This window comes from Blennius ocellaris (genome assembly GCF_963422515.1).
Source record: "Blennius ocellaris genome assembly, chromosome: 20".
Classification (NCBI taxonomy): domain Eukaryota; kingdom Metazoa; phylum Chordata; class Actinopteri; order Blenniiformes; family Blenniidae; genus Blennius; species Blennius ocellaris.
In genome coordinates this window covers 10992760-11004542 of record NC_137669.1, presented here as the reverse complement: position 1 = coordinate 11004542, position 11783 = coordinate 10992760, and the positions used below count along the sequence as shown (strand labels likewise).

Genomic DNA, 11783 nt, shown 5'->3' with positions numbered 1-11783 from the left:
CTGCCAAGATCTCCTCAGAGAGCCGCAGAGAGCGGAGCTGCGACCGCCCCGGCCGCTTCCCCCGCAGCCAGCCGGTCATGGGACCGGGACCGGGGGCCGGCGGCCAGCTGGACGGAGCCGGTGCGCCAGCTTTGAAGTGTGACGCATCTGGAAGACGCGACACATACCGCACAAGACGGAGAGGAAAAAATAAATCTAATAAAACAAAAACACACGCAAACTCTCGCATTCTTCCAATAAGATGAACTTATGAACTTTGCATTCTTTGTATTTTTGAATAAGACGAATGGACTCATTGTTCAAAGCACTAAAACAAGTCTGTCCATGACCGATCAACTGTGCGTCATTTGTTTTAGATATTTGAATTGCCGTGGACCAAGGCTTGCTTTGCAGCAGGAGGAGAGTGAAACAGGTGCATTTTTCAGTACTTAAACGCGACTGTCAGTGTGCGCCGGCACTAGGACCGCGGCTCCGTCTGGATGAGGCGCACAGTGTGCGGCAGTGAGCACAGCGCACCTCCACCAGGCGCGGGTTTTTTTTGTGCGCTCAACCTGTCTTGTCTCTTTCCTCTTGTCCCAGGTTCAATGCTTCATGGGTACCACTCTGTTATTGAGTAGTCTGCTGAGCTCGTGTGGAATAATGATTTCTCACCTATGTTGCTCTCCTTAGTGAAATGCGGCCAAAGCTAAAGAGAAACTCCAGAAAAGTCGAGACATTTACTCCTCAATGTGGTTCAGCATGAGGCGATGCAGAACGAAACATGTCCGGAGAAGGATGCTCTGTCTTTGGTTGCTGCTCATCACCTTCGTCCTGGTCACACTGACGCTTTCGGATCTCTTAAATCAGGATCGGGATCTTGGCCAGGGGCAGGGGAACCCCGGATCCCCCCGGCGGCCCCTCCAGCGGCTCCAGAGTCCACCGGACCTGGAGGTCATCGTGGAGTCCCGGGACCCCGCTCTGGAACTTGGCGTCGATTCAGCTCCAATTGAATCCCTGCAAGAAGACGAGCTGTTGTTTGTGCAGTCGATCCAGGGCACCAGGATCCCGCCACAGAAGAAGAGGAGTTACAAATTATTGCTGCCAGGAGCGAACAGGGACACCACTGCGCCAGGACCGTCGACGCACGGTGAGATGGGCAGAGCTGTGCAACTCCAGCTGGAGGCTGTGGAGAGGGACATGGAGCTGGCTGCGGTGCAGAGATACGGATTTAACGAGATGGTCAGTGAGAAGATTTCTCTCCATCGCAAGCTGCCAGACGCGCGTAATCCTGAGTGAGTGTCCAGTGGCCAAAACCAGAGAATAAAGCAGATAATACCAAAAGTTGCCTGATACTCATTCAAGTCAAGATAGAATGTTTTTGTTTTTGTTTATGGGTTACATTTCTGACTCTATGCACAATATGATGACCAAGCAGGTGTTTCGGAGAGCAGTACAGCGAGTCTCTGCCATCTGCCAGTGTCGTCATCTGTTTCCACGATGAGGCTTGGTCCACTCTGCTGCGCACTGTGCACAGCGTGCTCGACACGGCACCGAGTCAGCATCTGCAGGAGGTCCTGCTGGTGGACGACCTGAGCCAGCATGGTAAGCATCCATCCATCCATCCATCCATCCATCCATCCATCCATCCATCCATCCATCCATGCTGACCCTCGTTTCCTTCCTGGTCTTTGCGCTTTTCCCACAGGTCACCTGAAGACTGTGCTGGGCGAGTATGTGTCTCACCTGGACGGTGTGCATTTGATCCGCAGCAAGAAGCGTCTGGGTGTTGCAGGGTGCCGCACCCTGGGGGCTGCCAGGGCAGTCGGAGAGGTGCTGGTCTTCATGGACTCACACTGCGAGTGCCAGAGAGGTTGGCTGGAGCCACTGCTGGAGAGAGTTGCCCAGGATAGGTAGGTAACTGCACATTCAGAAAGCACATATTCAGGCATTCTTTAAAAAAAAAAAAAAAAAACTACCCAAAAAACATTGTTTCAAAAAAAAAAAAAAAAAAAAAACCCAACCCTGTTCATTCATTTTAATTCGTCTAAAACTATCTGCCAGTTTTTGTCACGATCTAAACTGTGTTTTACACTCTCTTGTCAGAGTTTTCCATGTTGACATAATGAAGAATGATTAACTTCAAGATTTAGGAGAATACAAATGATGAGCTCTGCTCAAATTCCTCTTTCTCTTTTGTGTTCTGCTAATCGACAGACCCACTTGTGAGGAGTGAGAATGTGGGTGGGTGGGTGTGGGGGTGTTGGTGGTGGGGTGTTATCAGTTGTCCTTACACATTAGTAAATCAGTGGGTGCTTATGCTGTGTGTGATTTGGCTGCAGTCGTCTGTCTCAGACTGCCTGCAGCGTGGCTCTAATCAGACTAGTTAATTAGACTGAACTCTCAGACCGGGAGTCTGCAACCATTCAACTCTCTCGGCCACATGTTTGACCCTTCTCCCATTTCTTGCTCTCTCTGTTCTCCGTTTAATCTCTGTGTTCTGTTTTCCCCAGAGCATCACATCACACTCTGACTACTTGGGAGAAATGTTTCAAATAGCAGACACAAGGCTGCGCTGCACATTTGTGAACTTGCGTGCAACACTGTCCGAGCTTTTGAACTTACAAGTGAAACAAGATGCAGATATGAAGTCTTTATTTGTCCTCAACACTGAGCACAGGAGATGATCTCAAACCTGGACTGTCAAATTCACCCGATGAGCAGTCAGTCAGTCAATCACTCACTCAGTCAGTTAATCAGTCAGCCATGACCAAAGTTTTACTGTTTGGCAGAAGCTCCCTATAATTTAATTTTCAGATAAATAAATAAAAAAATCATCAAAGCCTCTTCTGAATTTTGATGTTTAAAGCAGGATGAGAATCAACACCTACTGCAGGCACAACCGCCGTATATCAGCCAAGTATTACTGTATTTGCTGTCAGCTCATCATATCATCAGTGAAGTTGCAATTTATTTATGTCTAGTTCACCCAGTATGACTTAAAAACGTCATTAGATATAAACACAAAGTGGAGCAGTAATTTGGGAGTTAACACAATTACTGCAACTTGATGAAAACATCAACGACCACGTGATTGTTCAGATTTTTTTTTTGTCTTTTGTCTAGATGCATAGTAGACATGCACATGCATCAGCTTGAGTGGTTGTCGTCACTTTTTATGCCAATGAACTAAGACAAACTTGAGCAGTACGTGATGAATGTGTTGTCTGTGCAGGACCAGGGTGGTGTCTCCCATCATGGACGAGATAGACTGGCAGACCTTCCAGTACAATGCCACCCAGTGGCCAGTCAAGGGAACGTTTGACTGGAGGCTCGACTTCCACTGGGAATCAAACCCACAGTTGCAAGAAAAGGAACCAGAAATGAATGTCCAACCTGTGCAGTGAGTGAACAGTAGCTCCATATGTGGCCCATTGTAACACATCATCATATCCCCGGCTTTGTTCTCAAAAGTAGCTCTCTGTGCAACAGGAGCCCGGCTTTAGGAGGGGAAGTTTTAGCCATTGACAGACACTTCTTCCAAAGCGTGGGAGCCTATGATCCAGGAATGCTGTTGTGGGGTGCCGAGCAAGTTGAGCTATCAATCAGGGTAAAGTAAAACGTCTTTTGAGTCGATCCTTTCCGCTAAATCCTCCCGCATTCACCTCGATGGGGGACAGAGTGGTAACATGCCATCGTAGCTTTTCTGACTCTTGTGATTCAGGTGTTCCAAAAAGTTACCGTTTTAAAATACAATACAAGATCCCGATCCTACAAACGGTGGTCTCTGGGAATGTCTCACCTCATTAATGAGTTCACAATGAGAAAACACAAGAAACCAACAGAGAACGAAATGAAAGAAACAAAAACAGTCTTGAGCACTGGAAGTACCATTACCAGTTCATATTGTTACTAGGTATGGTCTTGCGGGGGCTCGATGGAGGTGGTCCCTTGCTCTCGGGTGGCCCACCTCAACCGCCACCACCTGCCATATCGCTTCCCAGACCAGGACCTGCTGGAGAGGAACAAAGTTCGCATTGCTGACACCTGGATGGATGCTTACCGGAAGATCTTCTACCGGAGAGACACGCTCGCTCATTTCATCAGGCAGGTATGTATGTGTGTATGTTGTGTGCATGCCAACAGGATAGAACGATAGAGTGTGCAGTTACACAGTGCAAAGTGTTGTTTTGTTTTTTTTTGCTTGCACAGTTTGAAAATCCCAACATCACTGAGCGTCTGCGACTGAAGAGGAACCTGGGCTGCAGAAACTTCCACTGGTTCCTTACAACAGTGTATCCACAGCTCTACATCCCACAGGACAGGCCTGCGCTGTCGGGCGAGGTGGGACTCACTCACTCACTCACTCACTCACTCACTCACTCACTCACTCACTCACTGATGTGTCTCCTGGTAGCTGTACAGTGTCGGCACTGGCAGCTGTGCAGACTCCTCCCGTGGACCGGAGGGTGGAGCCATGACTACGGCCCCGTGCACTGGGACGGGCAGCCAGGTAAGAGCTGCAACCAATTGGTGGATTATGTCCAAAAGAGAAAGGTGGCGCCCAGAAGCGAAGATAGTCTTTCTTGTTTTTGCAGCACTGTGATCTGAACTCTGATGGGGAAGTGCGATGGGGTCCGATGGGTGCTCTGTGCTTGGATGTCACGGGAGACAGGCTGGTCCTCTCGCCATGTCCCACCCACCGACCAACCCCCAGCAGACTCCAGTGGAAGTTTGTGAAGGCAAGGCAGAGAGTCAAACTTTCTCCCGGTACTATATCAACTGTGTGCTGTATGTCGGGCACCTGGCTAACTCACTGTGTTTTCTGAAATTCAGCTGAGCGGCCAGCTGGTTCACCAGCAGTCCCAGTTATGTCTGGAGGCTGTCAAGGAAGGAGTTCTCCGGCAGAGCAACACACGACAGGGCGACATCCACACCAGCACAGGAGGCCTCTTCCTGCGCCAGTGCTCGCATCACCCCAGACAGCAGTGGCACTTTGAGCAGCTGGTGGTTCCTAAAGGAACCTGAGCCATTAAACCCAAAGGGACCTGGAAATATGTGAGATATGAATCATCTCACCGACTGAGCGCTAATGTACAAATCACAGTGGCACAGAAATACACCGTATACAAAAATGTGATAAATCTTCTATACAGTGCGATCCAAACAGCAGTTGCTGGTCGTCAGATGGGAGCTGATCCCGTCGTCCCAAAGAGAAGACTGTACCATTCACACCTGCGGGCAATTTATAGTCAACAATTAACCTTGACTGCACGCTTTAGGATTGTGGGAAGTAACTGGAGTACCTGGAGAAATCCCGCATATGTGCAGAGAGAACATGCACACAGAAATTCCTCCGAGCCTGGACTTGAATTCGACTGTGGGATGAGAATAGGAACCACTATTACTATAATTTGCAGCTCTTATACAGAACATACTGTATGTGTACCCAGTATATATATGTTTATATTGCCACTCTTGAGTTTTTGTTCCTGTTTTAAGGATTGCGCATTTAAACAAACATCATGATATTTTAGGATTATAGCTTATATTGTTTATTAATATATTGTAAGTCCGTTCAGAAAAGTCTTAATGTTCAGTTCATTGAAGGTTTTCATGTGTGACTTATCATGCACTTTTCATAAATAGCAGACAGACACGTTGAAAGCAGCTGACCTCAGTCACTGTTAACCTGAATAAATTATTTAACACATTCTCTAAACTGTGGTCTTAAAATGTTCTACTCTTTTGTGACACTTTTTTTTTTTAATCGCTGGGTTAACGTAAATTGGAAAAGAAAAGAGGAAAAATAAAAGGGAAAGAAGCATGCCAGCTCTGGACAGCAGGGGGAGTCATCAGCCTATACAATCTCTGTGAAAGCTGAAACTCCTCACTTTGCCTCACATGGATGCTCCTCACACCCAGACATAAGGCGCTCCCATATAAACTAGTTACAGTATTGTGAGCTGACATGATTACAATGACAGGAAGCCTGATGTCCACGTGACTGAGAAAACTGGATGCTGTCAACAACAGTCAACCTCAGGGTTAACTTCTAGACAGTGAGGTCATGTGTACTCACAGCCCAGTAGGTTCGAAGTGAAGATGTTACTTAAGGCGTGCACTCTAGGGTTTGGGTAGATACTGGAAGGCATAAAAGACCCTGCGCTGCTCCCCAGCAACCCCCCCCCCCCCCACGTCAGTGAGTGCTAATCAAGTGACTATACTCAGTCACACAGCAATGTTCTTCTTTAGTAACAGTGCACTTAGCCCAGTCAAGTACACAGCACCTTTTCAATAGAAATCAGTCATATGGCATGTCTGTAGCTTGGAGGGATGCACCAAACAGCCGCTTGTTGGTTAGTCTTCCTCAGTTATGTAACTCAGGGTGGCTGAGTTGTTGTCAACGAAGATCAACCTTTTGCTACTGTGAGTCTTCTGACGATGGCCAGAGGTCACAGATCAATTGAGAGTGTAAAAGTAAAGGTCTGTTTCTCAGACCTTCATATAGTATATTGTTTGTCATCTAAACATCTACAAGCTAAATAATTTGACCAATAGGTGGATCAGCTGCTGTCTTACACTCCCAAACTCCCAAAGTCGTTGGTGCAAGTATGCATTTTGCACTTTCTCGGTGTCAACAATGAAACCCAAGTTGCTGCCATTGGCATCTTGCATGTCAACGTTCACCATCAGGGTGTGAATGAGTGGAAGTAACAGAATTAAAAGGCTGGTGAAAGTGCTCATGCAGTACATTGCAGTGGTTTCCAGTTTATTTTTCATTAATACCCTCTCTGACCCCAGATTTGCCAAACGATTCCAGTTTACACTAACTCTCACCAACAAATAGAAGCAATGATGAGCAGCTTTCAATCCCAGAAAATGTTTCATCGTGGTTTTCTTTGACGTTTTGGTTTATGGAACTGGGGAAAAAAACAAAACAAAATAAAAAAAAACAAGAGCTAAATGCAGAATCAAATTACTTGAGCAACTACATCATTTTTTAAGGCTAGATTTTATGTCCAAGCATAACTTTATTTGACTGGTAATATTCCTTAAAAACTACCTGACAGAGGTGTATTAACTGTAATTGTCAAACCGTAATACTCCTTTTGAGTGAGACTCTGCAAGTCTGCCCTGTAAAGCAATTCAAACCCATAAATTTTGTATCAGGAGCACGAGGTTAACTACCAATGATCAGGAGCCCATCGGGGAACGACGTGCTGCACCTGTCGTGTTTAAACTTCTGACATTTACAGCCTGCTCTTCTCTTTGTTTTCCCTTTTTAGTATTGGTGTCATCATACCAAGATCTGAGGAGCTTTCCAAAGCCTCAAGGATAAGAGGCTGTAAAAGGTTTATGTGTCTGGCAAGCGATTGAAAGGGATTTCCAAAGTATTTGAAATAAATCATTCCACTGTGAAGGAAAAAAATTTGAATTTGGTGTCGATTTCAAACAACTGCTGCTTAATGCAAGACTGACCACCCAAGCAAATCCAGCCTCGGAGAAGAAAGTTGAAGAAAAGCCAATAATTAACCACAACTGCAGTTTGCAACTGTTAATGTATGAATTTGAAGTTTAATTGCACCCCATGGGGTTGACCTGTATGGGAGATTGGCGAGGAAAAAGCCAGAATATGAAACCAGCACTATGTTGTAAAACATCCTTTAGACATGTTTTATCAAAGGGAGTTAGTACAAAATAAACAAGTGACAGCCCTGAGATTAAAAAAATGCTGTTTATGATTTCTATAATAAAATATTACAAATATAGTGTAAGCCTATATAAGAGGCATCACAGCATCTTTCCTTCAGAAACTGGCATGTATAGGAGCTGTTTGTAGACTATTTAACCATTTAGGAATTGCCACAGTTATGTTTTTTTAGTTTTTTGTTTGTTTTTTCTTACTACTTTAGCAAATTTCAATCTTCCGAAGCTCATTTTACAGCAATTACCTGATGTCTGTTTGAAAGGGTCCCGAGACTCACATAATGGATTCACTCCCTCCAGTCCTGAAGCTGTCCTCCTTCTTTTGACGCTGTCTGCGACCTTCCGTCTGCCGTATCCTCCCTTTTGTTCATACTCTCAGCAGCATCCTCCATTTCTTCTACACACCGAGGTGAGAGTGATGTGAATGCACCAGGATCAAAGGCTGATGGATGCAAGGCCCGTCACTCCTCCTCCTCATTACCCACATGCATATATAGTTGTATTTCAAATACGTAGTGTCCGGAAATATTACATTGTTGAATGTCACATCGATCACAATTAAACTTGACTGGTGCTACACTGACATTGATCCTCACCTTAACCTCAGGTAACATCATGTCATATCTTATAATTGAAGAGTTTACATCGTGGGGTCTTGTATTCTGTCTCCTAAAGGAAAACAGATGCCCACTACCTGGCTGTGTCAACAGATTTATATCCCCACACATGAGCAATAGCCGGACCACAGACATGCACACACGTCCCTGAGCCTGAGTGACTCAAATGGATACGTGGCGGATGAGCTGTTGTCTCTTTATGAAGATCCATGGGGCTATTTCACCCAGAATGGAGGTTGGCTGTACTTACTGTGCGAGCCTCGAAGAGCCCTGGGTCTTCTTCACTCAGACGCTGGTGTTTCCAGTGATTCGTAATGTGCAATTAGGTCTGTGTGGATGGGCCTCAGGAGCTGTGCTGACACACGGCGAAGATTAACTGCATTAAAATGTGAGAAAACTTGTCTTGCAGCAGCAATTAAGGTCAAAGACAAAAACAGGTTTGAAACGTCTCATTTGGAAAAATTCCCAGTGACACAAACACTTCATACCCCAGTAATTCTGAAGTTTTGTCTGAGTACTACTTCTTCAAATACCTAGAGAGTGTTTATTAGGCTTGAAAATGAACAATTTGCCCCCAGCAGCTGTATACAAGCCTGAGCTCTCATCGGCACCCACGTTATTAAAAAGACAACGTGTCCATGAATCAGTTCTTCATTCTTAAGGTAAAAATTGTGATCGTCACAAATGACAAAAATAATTACATTTTCCATCTAAGAGCTGTAGAATCATACACATAGAATGTTGAGAAAGTCAATAATTTGTTAGCGTGAACTTGAATCTATTTAAAAAATAAATCTAATCACTTTTTCATCTATTTGTTTTGGTTCAGCATGACATGTGTTACAACATTAGCCGCAAATGATGGGGTTTGATCTTCTCCAGGGTGATATTGTGGTGCCGTGGCTGGCAGGAACATTTCCCAGCAGGTTTGCATGTTCTTCAGTTTCCTCCTGCAATTCAACGACATGTTCGCTCAGTCTATGAGTGACTCCAACCAGCGGTGTCAAACACAAGAGTTTTGTTCTCGGGGAAGTTCCATGTTGCCTGTGATTAATTTTGTGAAAAGTGCTCTTTTAGGAGTTGTCTGCTTTTTTAGGGGCGCATGGTTTTATTCTCACTGATCACGTCTAACTTGTAAGTGGAGCGTAAGTGGTCCCTGAGCTGAAATATGTTTTTTTGCCCTCTGCTCTAAAGTGTCTGCGTGTGTTGACACGAGGTGCCACGGTGAGTTGAGAAAGGCTCCAGCTCCCCCACAACACTACTGTGTGCCCTTAGAAGAAAGAAAGGATGAATTAAATAATTCGGAAATGTGTTGGGATCTTCAAATATGTGCACAAAGCCACAATAAAAGATTGTGCTTTGTTGAATAATCTTTTAATTGAAATTAAAGTGCAAAACAAAAGCCCAGAAAGCCAGTGGGAGCTCAGAGATAAGAAACACACAATGGTATATAGTGTCATTCCCAACATGTGTTGGCTAGAATCTCAGGTTATAAAATAACATCTGCATGCTTTACCTCAAAATAAAACCGGTAGACCACCGTGTCTATATGAAATGTAACTCATTTAGCTTGTTATCCCAGAAAGAAAATCATTCCTCCACTGGAAAGAACATCATCATTTAAGGTTGTTTACCAGACATAAAGTATTTTGTTTTTTTCTTTTTCTTAAGAAAAGAAAGTGTTTTTAAGGACAAAATGCTGCCAGGTGTGCACAGACAGAAAGGTAGCTTTCTTTCTTTTATCGTGAACTGATGTTCAATTCAACGGGGACTCATCACATCAGGAGACATCTATTTACTCTGAGCTCTTCAAAATGATGATCTCCTCCTATCTCCTGCTTAAAAATACCCAGATGGCTTGCTGGCAGTAAAAGAGGTAATATTGCAGATGTTTCAGTTTCGTCCTCTGTTGACAATCGTAGCTGGACCCAACACCTCTAAAGAAAAGACGCCACCATTAATCTCCACATTATTCTGTCAACTCTCCCTCCCCAGTACTGTACTATAGCACCCAGGGGAGAAGCTCAGATTCATTCATCACAAACACAACACGCCCCACGAGCACTCCATCGTCTTTTCCCACTGTACATCCAATGCAAATATAAGTGTTTGACTGCGCAACGGCAGCGTCTCGTCTCTGGCTGAGTGAAACAGATTCATACAAAGCCCTTGTGTGAAGAGCTGCTCTAGTTTCTCTCTCTCTCTCTCTCTCTCTCTCTCTCTCTCTCTCTCTCTCTCTCTCTCTCTCTCTCTCCCTCTGTGTGTGTGTGTGTGTGTGTGTGTGTGTGTGTGTGTGTGTGTGTGTGTGTGTGTGTGTGTGTGTGTGTGTGTGTGTGTGTGTGTGTGTGTTATTCAGGCTTGTAATGATGGGCACGAGCGTTAATCCCAAACCAAACAAAATTGAATAAGTCCAACCAGAAACACGGTGCTTCCTTGGGTCTGCACTCAGCCTGGACTTGAATAGAATGACGACATCATGGCTGGGCTGGCTGATTATGCCATATTTCCATTATGTCTGCTCCCGAGATGAAAGAACAGCAATAGATAGAGAGACAAGTTGTTACTTTTCTGCACAGAACTTTATGTATTAATTTTTTTTTTAGTGCTGAAAAATCTGGGACGAAAGACGAGTGGAGAGGCTCTTTTCACCGGGATGAAGTGCTCATTTGAATGGAAGTGTGTTAGTGTTAGTGTGTGAGTGTGGTTGTGTTAGTGTGTGTGTGTGGTTGTGTTAGTGTGTGTATGTGGTCTTGTATGTCTCTCTTTGTTGGGCCTGGAAATAGGGAACATACTACACTTGTGGGGTCCAATCTATTAAGGTTAGGAATAGGTCAAAGCTTGACGGAATGTATTACATCCATTTGGACGACCAATGAAGCTATCAAGGGTTTGTGTGTGTGTGTGTGTGTTTGTGTGTGTGTGTCTGTGTGGGGCCCCTTCAGGGTTGAAATCTGAAAGCACTCTACATAATTAGTTAAAGTTGAGGGTCAGGGTTTGGGGTAGGCTCTTGTTCCGTTTTAATGGTTAATGTTAGATTAAGGGCCTTAGGAATGCATTATGTCAAAGAGTGGGCCCCACAAGTAGTGCTGTACAAGTATAAGTGTGTGTTCCAGAGGAAAGAGCTTCTGTATTCGGGGCATGGCCGTCATCAAACAATGTGAATCGAGTGAATTAAAAACATACACAGACCCAGAGTAGTGGAATCAATAATAAAGTTAAAGTTAAAGTAAACAGATAAATGCATGTTAAGTTTAAAAAAAAGAAAAAAAAAGATCATCCAGGTGACAAACAACCCCCCTTTTTTTAATCAATGATTCCCTGTGATGAGTCCTCTTGATGAGCTTTTCCATGTTCTGTCATTCCTCCAGATTAAAACCAATTTCCAATGAAAATCATACGAGAAAGGACCTGAAGAAGAAAGGAAGGAAGCGAGGCATGAAGCAGATGGGCCTCAGTTGGGTAATGGCAGATAAAGTGTGA

At 44.6% G+C, this 11783-nt stretch overlaps 1 protein-coding gene across 2 annotated transcripts; it reads left to right on the top strand.

Moving 5' to 3' along the window:
* The first annotated feature begins 334 nt into the window (after nucleotides 1-334).
* LOC308144471 (polypeptide N-acetylgalactosaminyltransferase 15-like) lies at nucleotides 335-5631 on the top strand. 2 transcript variants are annotated; one of them, XM_080515593.1, is made up of 11 exons: nucleotides 335-1271; nucleotides 1415-1581; nucleotides 1685-1889; nucleotides 3212-3379; nucleotides 3469-3586; nucleotides 3893-4087; nucleotides 4189-4320; nucleotides 4394-4489; nucleotides 4575-4718; nucleotides 4813-5034; nucleotides 5133-5631. In XM_080515593.1, the coding sequence occupies exons 1-10, from the start codon at nucleotides 727-729 to the stop codon at nucleotides 5002-5004; spliced, it is 1962 nt and encodes a 653-aa protein (XP_080371719.1). In that variant the 5' UTR covers nucleotides 335-726; the 3' UTR covers nucleotides 5005-5034; nucleotides 5133-5631. The 2 variants fall into 2 exon arrangements, with proteins under 2 accessions (XP_080371719.1, XP_080371718.1); XM_080515592.1 differs by having other exon boundaries at nucleotides 4813-5631.
* The last annotated feature ends 6152 nt before the right edge of the window (nucleotides 5632-11783 follow it).

Bases quoted from the DNA above. Each gene is read 5' to 3' on its own strand.
- LOC308144471 (XM_080515593.1), top strand. From the start codon at position 727: ATGTGGTTCAGCATGAGGCGATGCAGAACGAAACATGTCCGGAGAAGG. The intron at 1,272-1,414 runs GTGAGTGTCCAG...ATGACCAAGCAG, and splicing joins CCAGACGCGCGTAATCCTGA to GTGTTTCGGAGAGCAGTACA. The intron at 4,321-4,393 runs GTGGGACTCACT...GTCTCCTGGTAG, and splicing joins GGCCTGCGCTGTCGGGCGAG to CTGTACAGTGTCGGCACTGG.